This window comes from Suncus etruscus, chromosome 20 (assembly GCF_024139225.1).
Source record: "Suncus etruscus isolate mSunEtr1 chromosome 20, mSunEtr1.pri.cur, whole genome shotgun sequence".
NCBI lineage: Eukaryota > Metazoa > Chordata > Mammalia > Eulipotyphla > Soricidae > Suncus > Suncus etruscus.
This window is the reverse complement of record NC_064867.1, coordinates 34,116,201-34,142,064: the sequence shown is the minus strand read 5'-3', so window position 1 is coordinate 34,142,064 and position 25,864 is coordinate 34,116,201. Positions and strand designations below refer to the sequence as shown.

The window sequence follows — 25,864 nt, the reverse complement described above, 5'->3', positions numbered from 1 at the left end:
AGTGCTGTGTGCTCGGTAGCCGATGTGACTATTATTTTTTCTTCTGCTGAGAGTATCAAAGGTGTGAAGAGAGGAAGAGGTGAGTGCTGGTGGCAGAAAAGTGGGAGCAGAGGTGGCAGGGACCCCTTAACTGCAGGGACTCAGCCAAGCTGTTTCTCTGCTGTTAGGGGTCCTGGGAAGGTGCATTTGGCTGAGTTGTAGGTGAGTCCTGAAATAAGTTAGGTGGCATGTAAGCAACAATGGAGTCATAATAGATGGACCCAAGGACAGTGGAAATGTTCTGTGATTTTTTTTTCTAGCCCTTTGCGTGGTTTCCATGTTCACATGCTTTCTTTGGGATCTGGTAGGCACTGGAGGGATACGTTGAGTTCTAGAAATGTCACTAATCTTAGGCCCTGGGTCTTTGGAATCATCTGTATGACAGAAGCAAATGTCTTGATGAAAAAGCCTGCTTCTCAGAGGCTAAGGGTTTTGGAAGAAAGAAAGGATCCAGAAGTCACATGCAGTGCCAGAGATTGACCGAACGTGGTCATTCAGATCTGGAGACTTCTGTAGCAGACCCAGTGGCTCATTGGCCTTGTTTTCATTATGAATTTGACTCTGGTCTCTTTTTTTTTTCCAGAAAAGAGAGAGCAAAAAAAATTTTGGGGCCACACCCATTGAAGCTCTGGGGTTACTCCTGGCTATGCTCTCAGAAATCGCTCCTGGGTTGGGGGTACCATATGAGATGCCAGGGGATCGAACGCAGTTCGTCCTAGGCTAGCGATTGTAAGCAGACACCTTACCTCTGGCACCACCACTCCTGCAAAATTATTTAAAAAAATGAAGAAAGAAAAAAAGTACAACAACAAGAAAATTTGTGAAACTTATTGTATTTCTCAATGAGATCATTAACACATTATCAGAAAGTTTAGTAAGCTCTCGTTGCTAGTTGATCATTCTGTTACCTATTTCTTGACTGCTTTTGTGACATTTCTCTTGCTCGATATTTAACTGAAATTTGTCATGTCATGAGACAGCTATAGAATATTCCAGGCTGATGTTACTCATTCAACCATACATCTCCTCTCAGCTTCAGGAAGTGGGAAGTCAGCATTCCATGACTCTGGTCTCTTATCCTATATATATTTTTTTTTCTTTTTTTAAAAAAAATATGGAACGCTTCAGGAATTTGCGTGTCATCCTTGCGCAGAGGCCATGCTAATCTTCTCTGTATCGTTCCAATTTTAGTATATGTGCTGCCGAAGCGAGCACATCCTATATATATTTTAAACTTTATTGGTTGATTGATTGATTGGCTTCTGGACCATACCCAGCAGAGCTAAGGGGTCACTTCTGGCTCTGCACTCAGAAATCACCCCTGGCAGGCTGGGGGATCATATGGGATGCCGGGAATCAAACCAGGTCCCTCCCTGGTCAACTACATGCAAGGCAAACGCTCTACCATTGTGCTATCTTTCTGGCCCCTCTTATCTTATATTTGACCTGAATTCACAATCATGGCTATTACCTTGTAAATCAGAGTTCTCCAACCATTCATCTGTACCTTGATTACTATTGGGGGTCCACGGGGCCGAGTGAAGACTTGAGTGGGTTTTTTTGTTGAAGGAAGGTCAAGAACCAAAGCTCTGTGACTTGGAAGTGCTGGTCCCTGAAGCAGTGTGTGGGGTGGCTGGGTTGCAGGTGTGATGATGAAGCAATGGTATCTACAGAAGGAAGGGTCCCTACATCTGCGCCCTCAAGCAGCGACAACCACAGTGCTCTCACTGGTCTGTAGAGCAGGCAGTGCTCACAGCTGTCTTAGAAGCAAGAGTCCTCATTGGCTGAGCTATGAGCTGATCAGATATTGGCACCATCTTGGGGGGAGGGCAGACCTATGAGATGATGTGTCTCCTCTCTCTTTCCACCTATGCTTGTGGGGAGGTTAGACCTCGGGGTATCTGCCTGTCTGCATCTTGTCACTGTACACTGTCAATGTACCTGTCACTGTGTCCTTGTGTCCCCATCAATGCCACCCTTACTGTGTCTCTGCTACTCTATCCGTTACTGAAACACTACCACAGTGCCCATCACTGCACAGTGTGCCTGTCACTGCATCTCCATCACTATTTTCCTGCCACTATATTATCACTGCATCACCTGCCACTGCATCCATCACTGTGACACTGTCACCGAACCCTTCACTGTGACCTCATTGTTGCATTTTTGTCACTACATTTCTGTCGCTGTACTCATTATTCCATTCCCTGTCACTATGACAGTTATTGCATCCATCACTGCGTTATCATCATGTCCCTGTCACTGCACCCATCACAATTCCCTGTCACTGCACCCCACTATATATGGCTTCTGACCCTGGAGTCAGTGGTTCCATGCGAGGATCCAGGAATGGCTTATGGGTCCACAGCACCTGCTGACCACAGTGCCTCAGACAAAGTCCTCCGTGGGACACTGGAGCAAGCATCCCACTATTTAGGACTTGTTAGATTATGTGAAACCAGAGGAATAATAAGACAGACTCAGGGGGAGACACGGAATAAATGTGGCTCTCTGATGTGTGAGGTGGTATATGATGAGACCCTGGATTGGATCCCCAGCCTTGTCTATCATGTGCCGGATACCACGTGCCTCAAGGTGCACCTTCTATAGACACGACCAGATAAAGACATTAGGATGGGAAGCTTGAGATTGCTATGTGTGGGTCATTGTCCCAGAACTTGTCATGTGGAAATGGTTTCCTGATGTCTTTCTGTGGGTGGGCCCAAAAGTAGGCGCAGCACTACCTCTAGCCTCATGAAGGTTAGTACTGACCTCTGACCTCATGGAGGCTTGTGCTGACCTCTGACCTCATGAAGGTTCATGCTGAGCTCTGACCTCGTGGAGGCTCATGCTGACTTTTGACCTCTTGGAGGCTCACACTGGCCTCTGATCTTGTGTAGACTCACACTGACCTCTGTTCTCATGAAGGCCCCCTGAATACAGCATGGAAGACCAGCCCTTAGGGATTGGGAACAAGTGTTTTCTTCCCCCTGCTGTGTCACCCCTTCCTGATCTTGTCCCTTCTTCCTGCAGGTCGTGTACGTCACAGCCACCTTTCCCTACATCATGCTGCTGGTCCTCTTAATCCGGGGAGTGACGCTGCCTGGTGCCTCGGAGGGCATCAAGTTCTACCTGTACCCTGACCTCTCCCGGCTGTCCGACCCACAGGTAAGTAAGTGTTGCCTTCCCAGCAGCTGTCAGGATGATGAATTCCTTGTCACTGGTAAAGAGTGGGGCTCTCCATTTCATGGAGCACAACCCTGAGACACCCACAAACCCATATGTGCGTGTGCATGGCCATATGTGTTTGTCTGTATCAGCAAGACGTGATCATGGGCTCATGAGCTGGGGGTCATCTTGAGCATGAGATCCTGAGAGATCCAAGAAGATCCCAACAGAGGGAAATGCTTATTCTCAGAGGGGATCTGAAGGATGTTCATGGCCCCCCCAGGCATGAGAAGGGGTGAGGCTGGGCCACAGGGCAGAAAAGAAGATCCTGAATGCTGTGATGTTCCTCCCAGCATCGTGTGGAGAGGTCTCTGTGCCTGGCCATTGCTCATCCCGTGGGGCTCACAGACCAGATCTCACACACATGATTTACACACTCTGCTCTCACATAACTGATTTCACACACCTGAGCTCACACCCTGAGCTCATACATGGCATCTCTGAGGGATACTTTGAGTCTATTGGAATATAGACTCTCTTGGGAGTATCTCAGAGAAAGATCTGGATAGATGGAAGGGACTAGCCTGTATGCCATCTCCTGTGTCCCTTCTGGTGCCTGTAGGACTTCAGTTCTGCACATCTAGGGGCTGGGAGTTCTCATACTCCTTCATGTGAGAAACTCCTTGCAGATCCTTCATGGGGTCTCTGGGGAGAAGGTCCAGCCCTGATAACTTTGAGGGAATAAAAAAGCATGCTCCAAAGTGTGGAGTTATGTGTATAACCCCATTTTGCTTTGGAAGAAAACTTGCTGGCTGATGCTGTGTGGGGGCCTGATTCTTGTGGGAAAGTTTCTTCTGTAGTCAGGGGCTCCTGACACATGTGAAACCTGGTGGGCCCTTCCCACATGCACCTCTCTGGGTGAGACTGTTTGGGGAGTAAATGGGGGTCCCTGATCCTCTGTGGGGTCAACAGGAGTTAGGGCACCTCTGGGCACCTGAAATGAGCCAGAATCCCTGGGCAGATGAAAGCTGACTCCCTTTAGTCTCACTTGCTCTAGGACTGGGTGTAAAAACTCAGGTGTGGGAAAGTCATACCGAAAATCACTGTGAAATCACAGATTTCGGAGCTTTCTCCTTTGATCTCATGCCTACCTGCCTGCCTGTGCTTCTCTTCTGGTTTCTGCTCACCATTCCTATCTCACTCTTCAAGGTGGCTGGTCTGACTTCCGCCACCATGTCTGCAAATTCTGTGGGTCCCCAGAGTCCCTGACCACAGTAGAAGGACTCAGATCCCAAGCCTCACCCTGGAGATTGTTCAGGGTACAGGTAGGAGGTGACACGGGGCTGCCTTCTTTGCGTCAGGATATTTCTCCTGATACACAGGAAGTGTGAAATCCTAGCTGGGACTTAGTACTGGAGCCCTGTGTCCTCCAAACTCCTGGTTATCCCAAACTCTCCTGTGCTGTGCCCAGACCCTCAGGACAGTTAGTGCTTCTACCAAGTGCTCCATAGATGGCTCCAGCTGAACTGCTGAGTAGGGCTGACTGGGAGTCTTGCTTTCTCTTTCCAGATGATGCCTGGGATATTTGGGTTCTCAGGGGTGCAGGGCAGCTCCAGGTCTCCCGGAACATGATGATTGGTGCTCCAGATCTTATGGGACACAGGACAGCCATGGTTCTGGGAGTGTTTCTGTGTCTGGTTGCTACAGGTAGAGTGAGGAGGTTGAGACTAGAACCCACTGACATCCCAAGATGCCACACATCTCAGGTGCCACAGAAGGACTGCTGTGTGGGTTTCCAGGGTGAGCCACAGTTCCCAGGATCTTGGGATGGATTCTGGGGTTAGTTCCTACCTGGATCCTCAGAATATGCTTTGTCTGGTGGCAGTGAGCAGTGCCCCACACAGGCAGACATATGAGGAATGCTTATTTGTTGTGCAGGTTCTTTTCCCCCTTGCTATCCAGCAGAATCCCCAGAGGAGAGCTAGAGTACAGAAAGTCACAGGTTGGGGTGCCTAAGGCCTACAGAGCCCCATCCCTTGGTTCTTTACAGCTGGGCCTGTCCCTAGATATCAACAGCTCTGCAGACCTGAACATCTTGAACTCACTGAGATTTCCTCACAAAACTTCCTGAGCATCAAAAAGAATACCCACATGTTTGAGAAGGGGAGACTTCAGGACCCACCGCCCCTGCTAGAGGAGTCCCCAGCCATCTGTTGGGTCTTTTGGCCTCAATACCACTTGCCCACCCATCTCTCACCTGCTTTTCTAGAAATGAATCTGGGCCCCTCTCAGTCCCTGCCCATCGCCACAGTGATCTTTATGCAACAGAAATCTGGCAGCTCCTGTGGCCGGATTCCCGATGGTCTTTGGAATAAGATGAGGTGGGGTCTGCTTCTCAGCCAGCCTGCTTCCCTCACTGCCTTCCTTCTGCCCCAGAGCCTTTGCATATGCCCTATCTCTGCTGGGGATTCTCCTTCCTTTGCCCTATATCCTGCATTCCCACCTCCTGACCCATAACCTGCCTAACAGAACACTCGGGTTTACAGGGACACCTTCATTTTTGTGAGCATCTTGTTGGTGAATGTCCATTCCTGTCTCTATACGTGCTGCCCCAGTGCTGGTTGTGTGTCAGTAGGTATCCCAGGCACTGGGTGGAAGCAAAGTCATGGTACCCTCCTGGCCCCTGAACTTCCTCCTGTGGTCAGGGGAAAGGTAGGGTCAGAGGAAGAGAAGGTGATGGGGACAGTGGGACAGTGCATGGAGTTGTGCTGTGGTGAGCAAGAGAGGCTGACCTCCCTGCCCCAGGCTTCTTTGTACTACCAGCAGGGAAGCCAGTTTTGCATCTGCCCTGCCACCTCTGTCCCCAGTGTTTGCCCATTCATGCCAAGCAGTGTAGACTTCACTGGGTGTTTTTTGAATGAAGGTCAGAGTCTGAGCTATTGGCTGTTTGAAGTCAGGCTCTGTGGCTTTAGCTCAAAGACCAAAATGCTTCAGCTCATCAAAACTCGGAGTTGAGCTGCTTTGGAGTTTTCTGTCAATGATGTATTATGTGCAGACATGTTATATGTATTTGTGTGTACATGTGATGTGGTATGTGTGAAGTATGTGCAGAGTTTGCACAGTATGCGTAGCCATATACTATGTGGTAGTGTGTATAGCAGTGGTCCTCAAACTATGGCCCGTGGGCGACATATTGTATTTGTATCTGTTTCGTTTCTTCATTGCAAAATAAGATATACGCAGTGTGCATAAGAATTCATTCTTAAGTTTTGTTTTTACTAGAGTCAGACCCTCCAATGGTCTGAGGGACAGTGAACTGGCCCCCTGTTTAGAAAGTTTGAGGACCCCTGGTGTATAGTACTGTGCGGGGTGTGTTATATGTATATAGTTTGATATTCATTGTGTTATAGGCATGTTGCCTTTATTGCTGGGTTGTGTGGTGTGTGGTATGCATGCATGAAATGTGTAGTATATATGGCATGTTATGTTGTGACATGCATGGTATATATGTACTGCATTATATGGTGTTATGGGAATAAGCGTGGTATATGGTATGTATGTATGGGTGGTATATATGTACAGTATCTCTGGCATGCATATAATGTATGGTAGGAATGTTGGGGAAATGTGTGTATCATGTGTGATATTTTGTGTGTTGTCTGCATTTGTGTGATTTGCTTGTGTGATTTATCTAAGTATATGCTATCTATGTAGTGTTATATGTATAGTCTGTGTATAGAATGGACTCTGTGCTTTGTGTATTGCCTGGTGTATTTCTGCTTTGCGTGACATGTGTTGTATTGTGTTGGGTATGTACATGTGTGGGTTGTAGTGTATATGATTTGCATCTATAGCACACATGTAGCATTGCATGTTGTGTGGTATGTATGCTATCCATGTAGCGTGTGCTTTGGGGTGTGTAATGTGTGTGCTATGTATGTGATATATAGCTATTTATGTAGTGTATATTGTTGAGTGTGATATGTTTGTGATGTATGTACTATATATGTGTGGTATGTACATGAGGGGATGAGGTTGAGGGTGATTTGTGATGAACAATGTGGGTATAAGAATGGGTGTGAGTGAAGGGATGGTGAATTGAGTGGGTTTGAGAACAGGTGTGTGTGTGTGTGTGTGTGTGTGTGTGCGCGTGTAGATGTGGGTAAGTGTTAGACATGGGTGTGGGTGTGGGTGAGTGTAGGGGTGTGACCGGGTCTGAAACAGGGGCACCACAAGGATTAAGAAAACAAAACAGGGGCCGAAGCGATAAATCAGCAGTAAGGCGTTTGTTTGCCTTGCTAGCAGCCAACACAGGACGTACCCCACTTCGAATCCTGGTATCCCATATGGTCCTCCAAGACTGCCAGGAGCAACTTCTGAGCACAGAGCCAGGAGTAGCACCTGAGCGTTGCCAGGTGTGACCCAAAAACCAACCAACCGGGGCCGGTGAGGTGGCGCTAGAGGTAAGGTGTCTGCCTTGCAAGCGCTAGCCAAGGAAGGACCGTGGTTCGATCCCCTAGCGTCCCATATGGTCCCGCCAAGCCAGGGGCAATTTCTGAGCACTTAGCCAGGAGTAACCCCTAAGCATCAAATGGGTGTGGCCCTCCCAACCCCCCCCAAAAAACCCCAACTAAACAAACAAACAAAACAAAAACAATAAGGCAGACATAAAGGAGAAAAGGGTGGGCGTCAAAGGGCTTCCAGTCTCATGGACAGAGTGACAACTGTCTTCCTGCATGACCTTTATGGTACAGATTCAATCCCAGGTGCCGGAGAGATAGCATGGAGGTAAGGCGTTTGCCTTTCATGCAGAAGGACAGTGGTTCGAATCCCGGCATCCCATATGGCCCCCCGTGCCTGCCAGGGGTGATTTCTGAGCCTAGAGCCAGGAGTAACTCTTGAGCGCTGCCGGGTATGACCCAAAAACAGAAACAAAACAAAACAAAACAAAATAAAAGATTCAACCCAATGGAAGAAGGACAGACAGTGCACACAGACCAAAGTACCTGTCTAATGTGCATCATGCCTAGGATGGTCCTTTCCTCTCAAAAGGGGTGGGTGAAAGGAAGAGGAAAGGGAGAGCTGGGTGTGTGTTCTGTGTGTTTAGCTAAAGGGTTTAGATACGGGTAAGTGTGCAATAGATGTGAATGTGTAGTTAAAGACTCAGTTATGGGTGAGGTGGACCCCTGGGGTCCTCCTCTATGGACAGGTGGGTGGTCTGCCTGGCCCTACATGGCCCTGGACTCAGGCTGTCCCCTGAGCTGGGTGCAACAGGGTCAGATCTGGGGCCTGTTGTACAAACACAAAGTCTTTGCACCCAGTCCTGGGGCCACAGCAGGGGGCTCCAAACCCTTGGGTAGTGGGCAGTGGTCTTTGTCCACCACCCCTGCTCCAGGCAGGCAGGGCTGCCCAGTGTCTGCCGCCCACCCACGGCCCTGGCAGCTATGAGCAGTGCCCTGGCTGGGGCCTCAGTGCAGAACGCGGGGTGCGATGATCTCTGGGCCAGACTTGAGGTTCCACCCAGCAGGCTGCTCCAGCGGGCTTTGTGCCGGCATTTGCATTCCCTCAAGGCTTTCTAAACCTCTATTTGTCCCCCAGTCAGCCCTGTGTCCCCTCCATGCCAGCCTCTTCCCCCCGCAAATCCTCTTTTTCCGTCTTCTCAGCCTGGGGAGCCGAGGGGCTCTCTCGCAGGAAGCTGCACCTCGCCTGCCCCAGATTCCGGCCACTCTGCCTCCCCATTGTCTCTCGAGTGTGTGTTTTCAGGGTGAGAACAGAGGAGCTGACACGGCTCCAAGTGTGGGGTCGGCTTTCCCAGGGCTGCTCCTCTGGGGTGTCCAAGGCCTGGACACTGGGCCTGGACTTGATTAGGGGAGCACCCTGCCCGGACCCCTCCCCATGAGAGGACAAATAGGGACCCTGGAGCTCAGCTCTGACCAAGGACTAGCCTGCACCATGGACATGCTGCCATCTGGTGGCACGGCATCAGATCCCCGCTGGGGACCCAGGTTGGACATAGGGCTGGTGGCTGGGGGACCCCAACACAACATGCAGAGAGAGGAGATAGGGGGGTTAGGGCTGGGAATAGAAAGAGGAGGATTTGGAGCCCAAAAGATAACACAGAAATTCAGGCACTGGCCTTACATGCGGCTGGCCCCAGCTTGATTCCTGGCACCACCTCTGGCTCCCTGAGTCTCCCCACTTCTGTCGTTGCCCCTCTGAGAGGGCATGCTCAGTTACTGGCCTCTTGCATAACACTGTGTACAGCAATTCTGTGTTTCCTCAGGCCACGGAGGACAGTGGAACAGTGTCTAGGCTGCTCGCCTTGTAAGCTGCTAACCCAAGTTCAATCCCCAGAACCCCATTTGGTCCCCCAAGCACTGCCAGGAATGATCTCTAAGTTGTGAACTGCCTGGGGCGGGTCACATTTTATTCTAAGAGGGTCTCTATTCTAAGATGAATGCTCCCTCCCTTTTTTATCTCTCCTCTCTATCCCTCCCTTCATTCTCTTCCTCCCTCTTTTTCCCTTCTTCTGTTCTCTCCTTCCTTCCCTCCCCATCTCTCTTCATTCTCTTTCTCCACTCTCCCTCTCTCTTCCTCTCTCCTATTCTCACTCTTTCTTCCTCTCTCCTATTCTCTCTTTCTCTCCTCCCCTCTCTCCTTCTCTCTCCCTCTTTTCCTCTCTCCCACACCCCACCTCATATGTGTGGTCCCCACAGCCTGAACATAAATGTGCCAAATGTCTCTTCTTTGATACTGGCTATATGGGAAGGCCAAACAGATGTCTGTATTTTGTGGGTACAAGTCCCCCTCCCCAGAACCTTCCCTTTTTTCTTGGTAAATGAGGTTGGTATGGTCAGATCCCAAGATGTAAAAGTTGCTGGTGAGATTGGATCCCAGGAGAGTAGAGAACTCACAAAGAAACATATACCAGCCACTTCAGAAGAGTAACGCAGTTTATTATAGGTGGGAAATGGATATTTATATTAGGAAAGAGTAAGGTGGAGAGTAAGATGCAGACTCTGTGTTAGCCAATTGGTAGGGTGTGAGAGGGAATCACAACAGGTAATGCTTCTGTATTTAGGGAAGACAGGATACTGTGATTAGGGAAAGCAGGACGGATGCTCTGGATGTGATTAGCTGTACTTTTTCATTTTTCATCAGTTTATTTTGGGACCACAGCACATGCTCTGGGGTTACTCCTGGCTCTGCATTTAGGAACCATTCCTGGCAGTTCTTGGGAGACCATACGGAATGCTGGGAATTGAACCTGGGACAATCACATGCAAGGCAAATTCTATACCCACTGTACTTCTTTCCAGCCCAAGCTTTCTTTGACTCAGATTAAAACCTAGACTTACCATGGCTAAGGCCATGGCATCCTCCATGGCTCTATCTATCTCCCACCTGGACAAGCATTCCATAACCTTTCCTGCCCACTTGTTCCATCATGGTGCCCACAGTTAATCCCCACTGGTAACCCCATTTCTGTGATGCCAACTGTAAAGTCGGGTTGTTTCTGACCAGCTGCCACCTCACTCTCTCACGCATGCGCGTGCACACACACACACACACACACACACACACACACACACTCTGAGTCCCGACTTTGACATGTCTCCATTTTCATTTCCTTCCTGGGAGAATGTCAGGAACTATCTCCTATGTCTTCTTTGACAACTCACTGAATCTCTCAGAGATCTGAGCTCCACTGAGCAAAGCTTGCCACTCTCCTCTCTCACTACAAGTTCCCTTTGGTCTGGCACACCCCTGCATCACTTTGGGTATCTAGTGGACTGGACAGGTAGCTCAAAAGATGAAGGGGTGGATGGGTGACAGATAGGTAGGTGGGTGGGTAGATGGGTGAGTAGGTGGGTGGGTGGATAGATGGGTAGGTAGGTGAATGGGTGGATCAGTAGGTATGTAGATGGATGAAAGGATGGGTAGGTGTGTGGATAAATAAATAACATATGAATAGAGGTAGGTGTACTGATCTGGGTGCCATGTGATGTTTTAGATAAAGGACATTAAATAGAAAGGTGATGCAAGCAGTAGGGCATCTACCTTGCACGTGGCTGACCAAGGATGAACCGTGGTTCAATCCCCTGGCATCCCATATAGTCCCCCGAGCCAGGAGCAATTTCTGAGTGCATAGCCAGGAGTAACTAAGCCCTGAGTGTCACCGGGTGGACCCCCCCCAAAAGAAAAAAGTTATTTCTAATGGCACCTTGCTGAGCAGATCTCTGAGGCAGCCTGTGACTTGCTCCTGAGGGTGGGGAATGAATTAAGAGCAGAGAAAGATCAGAAGAGGGGCAGGAAGTGACTGTGGTTCCATGATGCCTCAGGATACATTCTGAATTGGGGACACAGCCTGGGGACCCTCCCTGGAAGTTGTGGGTTCAGCCTGAAGAGTCAAAAGTAACTGGCCTGCATGAGGCCACCCTCAGAATCAACCTAAGGCTCTGGGTTTCAAAATTCAATAACATTGGGGCTGGAGCTATAGTACATCACTTGTTCACTTCCTACCAAGTTTGCTCCCCTGCACCACATATGGTCCCTCAAGTCTCACCAGGAGTGACCTTCAGTCAGGAGTCAGACCTGAGCACCTCAGATTGTAACCTGGAAATATAAACCAAAAGCAAAAGAGAAGACACTTATGCTTCCTCTGAATCTACAGCTCATGCAGCCCCCAAGCAGGTGACTGAGACCTCACTCAGCCTCTTCTTCCTCCCAAAGAAACTTCTAGATTGGATCCAGTCAGGAGCAGACGCAGTAAGGTGGAAGGAAAAAACAAGTGTAACTCCAGCTGCTCAGAAAGAGCAAAAGAAATGAAAGTTGGAAGTGGGGGATAAAGTGGAAACACGAAGTGTCCTTGGCTTAGAAAGGGGGGCCAGGCTGGACTGTCCTCTAAGAAGGGGAGAGCAGAAATTTCTGGGATCAGTACACAAAGGCTCCCATGTACATTCTATGGAGCCTGGACCCCAGTAGAGTTTTACTCTCTACTTCTAGAAACAGAGATGCTGATGGTGAGATGGCCAAGCACCGCCTAAGAGAAGTATTTAGGTGCCAACTGAGTATGGGGCATGGACTGGTGGGGAGACAGCTTGCACTGTCTTTGCCCTTGAGGACTTGCAGTCTCCTAAAAGCAAAGCCCTGTCAGTTGTGATTGCTGGCATGAGAGCCATGGAGAGGGCACTCCATGCCATGTTGTTGGTAAAGAGTGGCAGTGTCTTGGGAATTTAAGAGTTCTTCCTTGAGCAAATACCAGGGTGGATGGGCTCTGTGCCTCTCAGTAGATCAGTAAGATTGTGTCTGGCAGTGCCTGATGCTGCCAGATGATGATGATCAGTTTCTGGGCTATGCAGAGGGAGGCAAGAGGTGGGTGTTTAATTGATGTAGAATTTTCCATATTGCGTGAAATGATGCTATACACATTTGTTTTGTTGTTATTGTTTATTTGTTGGCCACACCTGGTGGTGCTCAGGGCTTATTCCTGACTCTGCAATCAGGGAACACTTTTGATGGTGCTCAGGGGACCATAGAGGATGCCAGGGATTGAACCTGGGTCAGTAAGGCAAACACCTTACCTGCTGAACTATTGCTTTGGCTCCAGTTGCTTCTTTTTCATATGCATTTTCTTTGCCTCCTGCTGCACCCATCTTCTTTGGATTTGGGACCACATTGGTGAGGCTCAGGAATTACTCTTGTCTCTGTGCTAGGGAGTACTCCTGGAGGTCTTCAGGGTGTCTGGGATTGAACCCAGGTGAACCACACCTAAGCAAGTGCTATCGTATCCTTCCACCCTCATTGTACACACTCCAAATGAATTGACACAAAAGTCTTTTTGGGGAGGCTACACCTGGTGATGCTCAGGGGTGAATCCTGGCTATGCACTCAGAAATCGCTCCTGGCTTGGGGGAACCATATGGGACGCTGGGGGATCAAATCACGGTTCATCCTAGGTTATCTACTTGCAAGGCAAATGCCCTACTGCTGTGCCACCGCTCTATCTTCAAAAGTCTTAACTTCTCAGAAAAATTAAGAGTGGTCCCACTTCCCTTTCCTCAATCTCTCCTGTCTCCTACATCTTTCAAGAGATGCTCACATGTGTAAAGTGGGTAAAGGACTACTGACCGTGTGTCACTCTTGGCATGTCCTTTCCTCTGGTGGCACTGCGATGGTCCTGCACAGACTGGCTGCCCTGTACCCCACCTGCTTCCTGCCACCACTGACCTTTTCACAGTTGCCATCATTTTGCCTCTTCCAGAACATCGAGCAAGTGGCAGCCTTTTCCGATCTGCCTGCTGATGGGTATTTAAGGCTGTTAGTGACTTATTTAATAGCCCGTCTCTGCTTTGTTCCTTAAGAAATTCCTGGCATCTTCCTCGTTTATCAGTGTGTTCATCCTTTTCGTATCCTCGAGCACTTGCATCAGGAATGAATAGGCAGCTGGAAGCATTTATTTTTTGTTTTGCTTTGTTTAGGTCTATGTCCAATGGGGTTCAGGGATTATGTCTGGCTCTGCACTCAGAAATCACTCTTGTGGGTTCAGGGGACCATATAGGATGCTGGGGATTGAACTCCAATTGGCCAAGTACTTACCTACTGCACTGTCTTTTGGGCCCCAGATGGAATTATTTAGGCACAAATGTTCACGAAGCCTCTTATTGAAAATGAATCCCCTTTCCTCCCTGGTTAACACCCCAATTTAAGTTACCAGCTTTTTGGTTTGGGTGGCTCATTGCTCATATATCTCTCCTGGCAGTACTAGGGGACCCTGCACAATGCCAAGATGACCATAGGGGTGGTCACAACCAAGGAAAGTGCCTTCCCCGCAGTCCTCTGTCTCCATCCCTAGTTTCATGTGCCTGAAACTTCAACTGGGGCTGAAGGAAAAGTACTTGTCCTTGAGTCCAACTCAGTCTCTTTCTGGTGTTGTTGTCTTTAGCAGTTCTGCCATCAGTGTGCTTTGGTACCCACACCTGCACGAAGGGATATGGTTTAATGAGATGTGCCTATTGTGTACATGGTGGTTTATCCAGCGTGGTGCGAGTGTCCAATACCACTGTTCATGTTTTCTTTAAGAGATGGCTAAACATGTGCTTTGATTTTCTGGACCCAGACAACTGCTGCTGCTGCTGCTTGTTCTTCCTCCTCCTTCTCTTTCTCCTCCTCCTCCTCCTCTTCTTTTTCTTCTTCTTCTTCTTCATCATCTTCTTCTTCTTATCTTTTTCTCCTCTTCTTCCTCTTTCTCATCCTCTTCTCTTTCTCCTTCTCCTCTTCTTCCTTTATATCCTCTTCTACTTCTCCTTTTTCTTCTTTTCTTCTTCTTCTGTTCTCTATCATCTTCTCCTCCTTTTCTTCTCTTCTTCTCTTTTCCTTCTCCTTCATCATCATCATCATGTTCTCCTTTTCTTCTCTTCTCTCCTTTTCCTTCTTCTCTTCTTCTTTTTCTTCTTTTCTTCTCTTCCTTCTCTTCTTTTTCTCTTCTCTCCTCCTCCTCCTCCTCCTTCTTCCTTCTTCACCACACCCAGCAGCACTCAGGGGTCACTCCTGGCTCTGCACCCAGAAATTGCTTCTGGCAGGCTCAAGGGATCATATGGGATACCAGGGATTGAACCCAGGTTCATCCCAGGTCATCTGTGTGCAAGGCAAATCCCCTACCGCTATACTATCACTCCAGCCCATACTTTTCATTCTTATGATTTTTCTTTTCCTGATACAAACTCAAGGCTCCTTCCCCCCTACCCATGGTACCGATAGCACAGGTGGATTGCAGCCATTCCTTGCTTTTAAAAGCCTCTGCCAAGTGGAGCTGGCAAAATGACACCAAAGGGATAGGAGAAGCTCAGCTGGGCTTTGCTACAAACAGAACCTCATTTCTCCTATCTGAACCTCCTTCATCAACAGCAGTCCCTGAACTGGCATCCTCAGCCCTGTTCAGGAGCATATTAGAGTATTAGATTCTCTTCCCAGGTCTGCTCTTTTGGATCTGCATCTCAGTGCAATCTCCCTGTTCTTGGGGGAGGCTGAGAGAGGTTAGATACAGGGAGGATTGGGGTGAGAGGAAGCAGTGGAGACAGGAAAGAAAGCAAGCAGCAAGCAGGGAGAGGGATGGTGATCCCTCCTCCACCTGCCTCCACCCATTTCAGGGGGGAAAGTGGGGTGTTGGCTTTTTTAATATATAAAATATTTATTTAAGCACCATGATTACAAACATGATTGTAGTTGGTTTTCAGTCATAAACAGAACATGCCCCCTTCACCAGTGTAACAGTCCCACTACCACTGCCCCCTCCTTCCTAACCCTTGCCTGTATTTGAGATAGGCATTCTATTTCTCTCACTCATTAAGATGGTCATGATAGTTGTTAGTGTAGGTATTTTCTTAACTGGACTCACCACACTTTGTGGTGAACTGCATATTGTGAGCTGGTCCTTCCGGCCTTCATCTCTATTGTTTCCGAGCATTATTATAATAATTACCTTAATTTTTTAAAACCCATAGATGAGTGAGACTATTCTGTGTCTATCTCTCTCCCTCTGATTTATTTCACTCAACATCACAGATTCTATGTACACCCATGTATAGAAAAAGTTCGTGACTTCATCTCTCCTGACGGCTGCATAATATTCCATTGTGTATATGTACCACAGTTTTTTTTTAACCATTCATCTATTGAAGGGCCTCTTGGTTGTTTCCAGAGTCAGGCCTCTGTCTTTCCCCCAACACTGCTGTCACATCCTGACTTTCTCCCTGGCCTCATAGGGACCTGATGTTTGAGAAATTTCATGATTTCCAAGGATATTCGCTGAAGTTGAGGCCAACAGAGGGATCATTCTTTGGGAGGATGTTAAGGACAACATTGTCTGTACTTGTACAGAGGCCCCAGGCTGGAGAGCAGGTCACCTCTAGGACAGCAGGACACAGGAGGACCCACCCAGATCATGGTGACCAGCTTCAATTTTGTTTGGTGCATGAACCTGCTAAGACACAAATGTCCCTCTTTGAATTCTGCCTTACAGAATCCACACAGCAGGAGACTGGAGGAAAGTCTTGTTGTTCTGCACCAGGGCAGCTGAGAGGGCCTGGGAGACACTTGAGCATCTCTAGTTCGAGCTATATTTTTGTTTTGTTTTGATTTGTTTTGGGGGAGACCATACTGGATGGTTCTCGGGGCTTACTCCTGCCTCTGCACTCAGGCAGTGCTCATAGGACCATGTGAGATGCTGAAGGTTGAACCCAGGTCAGCCACCTACAAGGCAAATACCCTCCCCACTGTACTATAACTCTGGCCTCTAGTTCAAGCTCTTTCAAGGTGAGTCCCAGAGAGCAGAACTAGCCTTGGCTTGGAGCACAGAACTTCCATCTGCAGCCTTTCTCTCATCTGTCCACCTCTTTGAGTCTTTCCCTCGGGGTGAAGAGGTTAGGCGAGACATGGGATCCAGCCTAAGGAGATCCTTGGCAGTGTGACCTGGGATTGATGCCTTAGCCTCTCTGTGCTTCTTCTCTACTCAGATGGCTGATGATTCTGCCCATGGGGGTGCATGTGTGTGAGAAACCTCGCCATCCTCCCATTTCTGCCCAGCCTTGGTGTAGCGATCTCAGAACTTCCCAGTGCCAGCGTCTCCAGGGCTCAAGTCTAGCCTTCCAACTAAAATCTGTTCTGTTTCAATTATTTCCCATTTTTGGCAATGCCCAGGATGAAAGTCAAGGACTTGGGCATGGGTAGGAGACTGCTAGCTCTCAGGGTCACATCCCTGACCCTCCAACATAATCAGTTTCCAGGGGCTGGAGACATAGCACAGCAGTAGGACATTTGCTTTGCATGCAGCTGACCCAGGACAGACAGTGGTTCAAATCCCAGTATCCCATATGGTCCCCTGAGCCTGCCCGGAGCAACTTCTGAGCACAGAGACAGAAGTAACCCCTGAGCGCCACTGGGTATGACCCAAAAACAAACAGTTAAAATGTTAAGGGCAAGTCCTTGGAATTTAGGAAGGAGTGGTGGGGGGGTCCTTGTGAAGCTCAACAGTTAAACTGTATTTTTTGGTCAAGGCCAAGGTTTTTATGATGTATGAAGGGGTGGGGTCTAGGGCATTAAGGGCGAGTCCTCGTGAAGCTGCAGAGAAAAAATTATTTTATTTCTTTTACCTTTCAAGCTCAGACCCCTATCCTGAGGTCTGACCCCATCTAGGGGCACTTAGTGGAAAGGTTCTGCCCTCTCTTATAGGGCCTCTCCCTGCTCTGGGAGTGGAGCCAATAAGAGACATTCTGTTGGCACAGAGCAGGCTTCACTGTCCACCCTTTGGTCTACCCTGTGCAGGGGGGGCATCGTAGAGTCCCCAAATTCTGAATGGATGGGACCAGGATGAGCTCAGCCTAAAGGTTTTGCCTTCTAATATGGGGTCCTGTTGTCTGTGGGGAGGGTTAGTGAATGGCCCTGTCCCCCAGATCCTAGCAGAGAAGGCATGAAGGTCAGTCCTGAGCCTAGAGCTTGAAGCTGCCAACCCTCCATATTCAGTGACTGTGACATGGCTGTGTGGCTTTAGGGGAGAGGGGGTAATCCTAGTAACTCCACTTGCTGTCTTTCTCTCTCTCTCTGTCTCTCTCTGTCTCTCTCTCTGACTCTCTCTCTCTCTCTCTCTCTCTCTCTCTCTCTCTCTCTCTCTCTCTCACACACACACACACACACACACACACACACACACACACACACACACACACACACACACACGTCTCCAGGGTCAGCCAGCAATCAGGCACCCTCTGGGGGTACTGGAGCCTCTCCCCTTTTCAGCACAGTCCTTCAGCCCAGTGACATTTTGCTGGCAAGGGAGGTGACTCCAGGGCAGGACTGGAGGAAGGTGGAGGACATGCTTCCTCCTGGGCTCCAGCAACTTCCCACTACATTTCCTCACTGCCCTGCTGGCCTGCCTACTGCATTAGCATTTAAATATCTCCCTCCCGAGGGACCCCCGGTCCTCCCCCACAAATCCATCCCAGAGGCTTTTGCCTGCTTCCCCTCTGAACCCCCTCCTGCCCTCATAAAGGCCATCCTGTACTGCCCAGCGCCTGCCCCTGGCATTGGCTGAAGGAGGCCCGGGCAGCCCCTGGCAACGGGCACAGCAGAGAAAGAGGTGGGAGGAAGTGATTTTCATGTGATTATTCACCCGGACAAAAGCTATTGTCAGGTAACACTGGAAACACAGCTGTCGTATTCTTCTGCTAACCTACTTTCCCCATCAAAAGGCAGAAAGAAAGAGCTTAATTCAGCCATTTTCTGCCAAACCATCGAAGTTAGGTTTTGCCTCTATTGAAGATATTGTGCGCAAAAGTCAGGGTGTGTGTTTGTGTGTGTGTGTGTGTGTATACATATGTGTGGATGTATGGTGAGTGCATGCAAAGCACGTGTGTGGTTGCTTATATATTCTGCTGTGATTCGTACATATATGTGCTCGTATAAAATGGGTGTATTTTGGGAAAGGAAACATTTAGGTATGAAAGGAACATGATTGGAAGTCCTGCAAGAACCCTCTAGAGCTCTTGAGCCCTCACACACGAGAGTCCAGGGCTGCCCACGTGTTCTCTGTGGGACGTGGGCTGTATGCACAGATATGTGCTGTATGTAGGATCATGTTCTGTGTGAAGGTATGTGCTATTTGTAGAGGCCTTGCTGTAGGGCCGTGCTGCTCAATTATTTTCTGTCATGCCCCCCTAGGAAGAAGAAAACCTTTTTCACGCCCCCTGTGCGACTGTAAATAGTATCTTTATTAAAAAAAACTTGAACCTGCAAAACAAAAATATAGAAAATAATTTGAGCTGATTTTTGAATCAGAGGTGACATCTGGATGAATGGCTGCAATGAGCACGTTTTGCAACGCAGAGCTTTTCGAAGCGGGGTGTGAAGCAGGACAACTCTCAGCTCTAGAGACATACAGAGACATAAACACAGGGCTTAGCTTGTTATGACAGTGTTTGCCCCACTATTTGAGAAGCACTGTAATAGGGGGACCTGATGTGAGAACATAACTGTGGCAGCATCATTGTGGGGGGCCCTGCTGTGGAGACCAGCACTGTGAGGCATGTGTCCGGTGACATTTTGGGGATCTGTCTTTGGCCTCCACTCTCTTCTCCCTCTCCTGGCCAGCATGCATGAGCTGTGCTGGGCTGCCTCTTATTTCTTTGCCACCCTTTGCTGGTCCTGCCTTGCAGGCAGATGTTGCCTAGTATAGGGCATGCGGCTATGACTGCTCCTAAAACCCTGGTGCAGTCACCTCAGATCTGGGCTGAGGGGAGGGATGGAACCTAGTGGAAAGCTTGTGCTAGGAGGGGCTGGAGGATAGATAGCACAGTGGGTAGTCAAGCACTGGTTGCACATGGCTGACCTGGGTTCAATTCCTAGCATTCCATATGGTCTCCTCCTGAGCCTGCCAGGAGTGATTGCTGAATGCCTAGCCTGAAGTAATCCTTGAGCACTGCCCCCACCCCACCCAAGAAAAAGCGGCAAAGTTGTGCCCTGGAGAGAGTCTGAGATAATGGCACCTCTGCTCCCTGGGCCCAGTCCAGAGAGGTAAAGAGGCTTGTCCAGTACTGCACAGCAACCTGCAGCTACAATCCTTCAGAGCCAGCAGGGCTTTTCATTAGTTCAATCCTGGGTCCAAAAGGCAGATATTTTTTTTCTTTTTGGGCCACACCCAGTGGCACTCAAGGGTTACTCCTGGATATGCGCTCAGAAATCCCACCTGGCTTGGGGAACCATATGAGACACCGGGGAATCGAACCACGGGTCTTCCTAGGTTAGTTCATGCAAGGTAAATGCCCTACCGCTTGCGCCACCTCTCCGGGCCCCAGAAGGCAGATTTGAAGGTTTCCTTATCCTGTCCCCTGGAAGTGGTCCCTTCTCTCTCTAGTCATCCTTTTCTCCAGCTGTACCTGGGACTGACCCCAAACCCACACTCTGCCTTGAGGCACTAGCCAGGCCCAAGGGGGTTATGGGAATGCCACAGGACAAGGCCAGCATCTAGTTCCATGTTCTGTGCAGCCCCTAGGGGCTCCAAACATACTCACATTCCTGCAGCACCCTCATTTTATGCCAGTCTGTCTGAGGGCTCAGAGGGCTCAGAGGCCCCAGGTTCAAGCACACTGACCTGTGGGGGACAGGGGAGCTATTCCCCCTCCCCTGGATTCCCACTCATTCACTCACCGTGCCCTGCTGTTCTCCAAACACCAGGAGCTGAGTGCCACTTCAGCCTTAGTGAGTAGGAAAATGGAGGGCAGAAACCCTCTCCCCACTGCCCCCTGCATTTCCAGATAAGTCTCTCTCCACAAGACCCAGGGAAAGACAGGATGCATCTGCCCCGAAACTTGTAGGATGTGAGTATGAGTGGTTTTGTGGGTACAGAAGGATGGTGGGGGCCATACCCCCAGCTGTGTCTCAATAGAAGAGTCCCGTAGAATGGTGGCTTCTCTGGGCTCCATACCTGTCCCTCCCCTCCACATCCCACCTCTCCTCTCTGTTACCCTTAAGAAGAAGATGAAGCTGTCCCAGAGGGTTGGGAGAACCCTCTTTCTTGTAAGGGGCTCTACTCCCCAGTTCCCACGCAAATGAGTCCCCTGGAGCTCTCAATGTGGGCGTCCCCACCGCTGTGCCAGAACGCCCCCCATTCATTCCCGTGGACACGGGGAGCCCCGGCTCTCAGCCGCTGACCTGCTTCCTTCCGCCTCGTTTGCAGAGACTGTTTAGCCTAGGGATTGTGAGAGGGGAAGAAGCCATTTCTGGGCCCCACGGCCCCCACCCCACCCCAGGGTGTCCTCATCTCTTCCTTTTTCTACAGTGGGTCCCCCATAGGGTCAGACCCAATGTAGACCCAGCATCCAGGATCCAAGTGCTTAGTAGGGGGGAGGTAGTCTATCTTTGAAGTGTGGGGTCCAGGTATTGGGGTCCCATTTGCAGCTACCAGCCCTCTGTGGCCTAAGAAATGGAGACAGTGTATGGTTATGTAACAGCGAGACTATGGATGGAAAGCAAGGCTAGCATGGACTGTGTACAGCCAGAATTCATAGGCCATGTGCAGGCAGGCCCCACAGATTACCTGCCTGGGAAGGCACCACCATGCTAGTGGATGGATATGAGTGTTCTGTTGGTCTTTTTCTCATTTGCTAAATCCATCCCTCCAGAGACCACCAGAATCTTCTGTGACCTCTGGGGGTGGGTGGGAGGTCCCTGTCCTTCCTGAATAGTAAAGTCATCTCCGTATACCTGGACACTGGGGTCCTGGTAGGGAATTGTGTCTGAGATTCGAAGGGGAGAAGCAGAGGTCTGGGGCTGAGGGACTCAGTACTGACCACTCTCTGTTCATTCCATGAGTACCACATGAGGAAGGGAGTCCTAGATGCAGACATCAGATGGGCCGGATAGATATAGGGAGTAAGACAACAGAGAAATCCCAGAGCCTGGAGAAATAATGGAGCAAACTTGCTGTCCTGGCATGGTCTCATGAGCAAGAACAGGAGCACCCCCTAAATCTGAGCCTGAAGTCGGCCCTGAAATGTCAGGAAAGAAATTCCACAGATAATAGTGAGGGAGGGAATAGACAAGTCATTTCAGAAGCTACTATCCTCTCAGCAGCCTTCACTTAAAGACTTTGAACATCTTTAAAAACAAAGAAAGCCCTTAAGAAGCAAAATTACTCTCTGGAAGAAAAGCACCAATTTCCTGCCACCGGTTCTTCTCTAAGAAAACAAAACCCAGATGCATGGATGCTTGGGACAGTCAAGACAGCGGCTACACCCCCATGTGTGAGAAGCATTCTAGGACTATGGTCAAAGTCCAGCAGACCGTAGGACAAGAATGGGGGTGGCGGGGGGTTGACAGGCTGCTGAGCATGTCCACAAAGATAGGGCAGCCACCTCTGATCTAGGAAAATTAATACTTCAAAACAAGCTCAATAAGATAAGAAGGGGCCTGAGTCATGGCACAAGCAGTAGGGTGTCTGCCTTGCATGCGCTAGCCTAGTGCGGACCACAGTTTGATCCCCCAGCGTCCCATATGGTCCTTAAACCAGGAGCAATTTCTGAGCGCATAGCCAGGAGTAACCCCTGAGCATCACTGGGTGTGGTCCAAAAACCAAAATAAATAAATAAATAAAATTAAGAAGCCAACAGAGAGCCCAAGGAGATAGCACAGCAGGGAAGGCATTTGCCTTGCATGTGGCCAACCCAGGTTCAATCTCCAACACCCCATACAGTCCCCCTGAGTGCTGTCAAGAGTGATCTCTGAATACACAGCTAAGAGTCAGCCCAGCAGGTATGATGGCCTAGACAACAAAGAAAAAAAAAAAAAAGAAACCAACAGAGGCTACAGAGCAATGGCATAATTGATGCCAGCAGGTGAAAAATCAGATTTGAAAAGAGAACACACAGGAAACACAGGCTAAGAAAGAGAAAACAGGGGGCCGGAGTAATAGTACAGTGGTAGGGCATTTGCCTTGCACATGGCTGACCCAGGACGGACTTTGGTTTGATCCCCGGCGTCCCATATGGTCTCCCAAGCCAGAAGCGATTTCTGAGTGCAGAGCCAGGAGTAACCCCTGAGCATCATCGGGTATGGCCCAACCCCCCCTAAAAAAAGGAGAGAACAGGCAAAATGACTAAAAAGAACAGAAGCTAACAGCAGGTTGTTGCAAGTAAGTAGGAGACAGAAAGGAGAAGAGTGGCAAATAGAAATAGAGGACAGGGGGACAGAGTGGAGGTGAAAGACAGCATATACAGACAAAGATCCAACATGTGAGTCCCCGAAGGGAGCGTCTAGACACTGAACCTTGTTCCAGGAGCCAACCTCTTGCCAGAAAGAGGGGAGGTGGGGACTTGGATCTGCATGTGAAAAGCCCCCATAGACTTGGGGAAGCTCCCTAGGTCAGCTTTAGAATCAGTCTAATAAAGAAATCATTATTAGGGCCCAGAGAGATAGCACAGCGGCGTTTGCCTTGCAAGCAGCCGATCCAGGACCAAAGGTGGCTGGTTCGAATCCTGGTGTCCCATATGGTCCCCCGTGCCTGCCAGGAGCTATTTCTGAGCAGACAGCCAGGAGTAACCCCTGAGTACTGCCGGGTGTGACCCAAAAACCAAAAAAAAAAAAAATCATTATTAGAACTTCAAAGAAAAGCAAGAAAAAGCCCCATCAGGAGATCTTCATACAAGAAAGAGCACATTACATGTGAAGACGTAAACTAGACAGTGTCTGTCATTCCCCACCTGGGCCCTGGACTAGGGGATGCCTCTATAGAAAGCTAAGATGCTCTAAGCAACAGGGCCCAGGATTCCATCTGCAGCCAGTCTCACCCCTCAGTTCAGGACTTACTCCCGGTGGTGCTCTGGGGACCATAGGGGATGCTGGGCAGGGAACATGGATCAGATGCATAAAGGGCAAAAGCAAATTAAAACCAAAAAATAGCCAAAGAGCAAAGGCAAGAGCCTTACCCACTGTGCTATCTCTCCAGCCTGGGAAGCTATTTCCAGGAAGGACGCAGATGTCTTCCTGGGTCTGACTTACGAGCAGGCAGTGGGTCAATCCCAGGGGCATACAGCCTGTGCCCCCCAAATCCCACTATCATCCTGAGAGGCACATATATGCTCCACTTTGCCGCTCAAGTGCCCTCTAGACCCCAGAGAGGTTGAGCTTCTTTTTCCAGGGCTGCACAGCAAGACCCCAAGACCCTAAATATCCATGTTTCTGCAGAGGCCCAGGACCTGGAATGTTCTGCATCATTAGGGATATTTGTGCTCCTTCTGAGGGCCTGAACCCTGTGTTCTGAGATGGGGTGATGATGTGTTGTCACTGGCCATTTATATGTTTGGCTGGAGGGTGGGGATGGCCCGGCCATCATACTACTGCCCTCTCCTCACCCCCCCCCCTGCAGGTGTGGGTGGACGCTGGCACACAGATCTTTTTCTCCTACGCCATCTGCCTGGGCTGCCTGACGGCACTGGGAAGTTATAACAACTACAACAACAATTGCTACAGGTGAGCATTGCTGCCCGCCCCCCAAATGCTTCATGTCATACTTTCTGCATCTGCCAGGCCAGAGACCTGGAGGTCCCCTGTCTCTCTCTCCCCCAAACCAGAGGAAAAGTCCTTATGTATATGTGCTGCAAAGACTGCATCCAGCATGTTCTCAGACTACCCAGGGCCACTGGCTTCATCCCAGGGTTGGTGACATGCCTGGGAAAACACTGCGACAAGTGACCCAGTGAGGACCCAACTCCAGGGACTTATCTTGCTGTTTATGGTCCCTCTACTGCCTAAACTGCCATTGGCTGTATTCATCATGTGAGGGGTAGCTAGGGGTCAGCTCTGGCCTGGAAAGGGTGTGTTGAGCCAAGAAGGATTCATTAGTCCAGGAGGGGAGCACAGGGAAGGGAGGGAAGCAGAGGACTAGAAGGAAAGCAGTGGGCCAGGAGGACAATACTGGGCTAAGCTCTGGGCCAAGGGATGACCACTAGGCTAGAAAGGGAGCACTGGGCTAGGGGGGGACTCAGAAATGCACTGGGTTAGGGGAACCCGGAAAAGCACTGGGCTGGGGAAGAAACACTAAATAAGGCCCAGCAGTGTTGGGAGGACTAGCTGTCACCACGAGTGACTTTTGCACCCTGGTCTCTGACTCCATATTGGGATTCCACTCTCTGTGTCCAGAGCTCTTGGTCTTGCTGGGACATTGTTGAGAGGAAGTATTTTCGTGGAGTGCTCAGAGATGACCTTGTGGGAGGTCGTGATGTCAGCTGATTAGAGCCCCAGTAATGAGAGCAGGAGAGACACCCGTTGTCCGAGGACAGGGGCTGAGTCAGTGCACAAAGAGAAAGACATCACCGTGGCGTGAGCTGTAGTCACAGCCTGTTGACTCCAGTGATAGATTGTGAATTCAGTGCTCCAAATGCCCACCTGAAAGGACCAGGTCTAGGATGGGGTCAACACACAGGGGCATCAGCACACAGGGGTCAAGGCACAGGACAAAGGGGTCACCACTTAAGGGGTAAGCACACACAGGGGTCAGCTCATGGCTTCTCTCTCTTCCTCATGGACCCCCTCATACTCCCCCCCATAGGGACTGTATCCTGCTTTGCTGTCTAAACAGTGGCACAAGCTTCGTGGCTGGCTTCGCTATCTTCTCCGTCCTGGGCTTCATGGCATACGAGCAGGGGGTGCCCATTGCCGAGGTGGCAGAGTCAGGTATGTTTTCCACAGGTGGGAGGGAGGTCTTCAGGGAACGTGGCCATGGGTGAGTTTTCTCCAGGTAACACGATTGTGCATTCTTCTCATGGTGGAGTCGGGGGATCTAATCCTGCAAAGGAGCTTTGAAATTTTCCAGCTCAGTCCTGGGCTCTGCAGTCCCAGATTCTTATCCTACAACCAGAACCCCTCTCTGCCCCCGTCACTCCCTTCTGCTCACCTCACCCTCCCTTTTCTTCCCTTGTTTCATTCTCCCCTGCCCCTCACGCTCTCCTTCCCCCTCACCCCTATCACATACCTATCAGGAGTGAGCTTCCTTATTGAAGAATGAATGTTAGAAAATGCCAACCTAGACTCCAAAGGCAGCAGGTGCTTCTCCTGAGGCTTTGATTATACCCTGCTGTGAACAGACACCCCACAACCTCTCTCTCTC

The 25,864-nt window shown here is 49.6% G+C and overlaps 1 protein-coding gene and 1 non-coding gene across 3 annotated transcripts in view; one reads left to right on the top strand and one right to left on the bottom strand.

Annotated features, from left to right (window-relative positions):
• Positions 1-25,864, top strand: part of SLC6A11 (solute carrier family 6 member 11) — an 86,412-nt gene that overhangs the window by 49,188 nt on the left and 11,360 nt on the right. For both annotated transcript variants that reach the window (XM_049766279.1, XM_049766278.1), the window contains 3 exons: positions 3,073-3,207; positions 24,125-24,228; positions 25,307-25,431. In XM_049766279.1, the coding sequence (XP_049622236.1) occupies positions 3,073-3,207; positions 24,125-24,228; positions 25,307-25,431 (364 nt within the window). The remainder of the gene's footprint in view (positions 1-3,072; positions 3,208-24,124; positions 24,229-25,306; positions 25,432-25,864) is intronic.
• On the bottom strand, positions 1,148-1,254 carry LOC125998296 (U6 spliceosomal RNA). Its single transcript, XR_007491887.1, has one exon. It is a non-coding gene; the product is annotated as a U6 spliceosomal RNA (small nuclear RNA).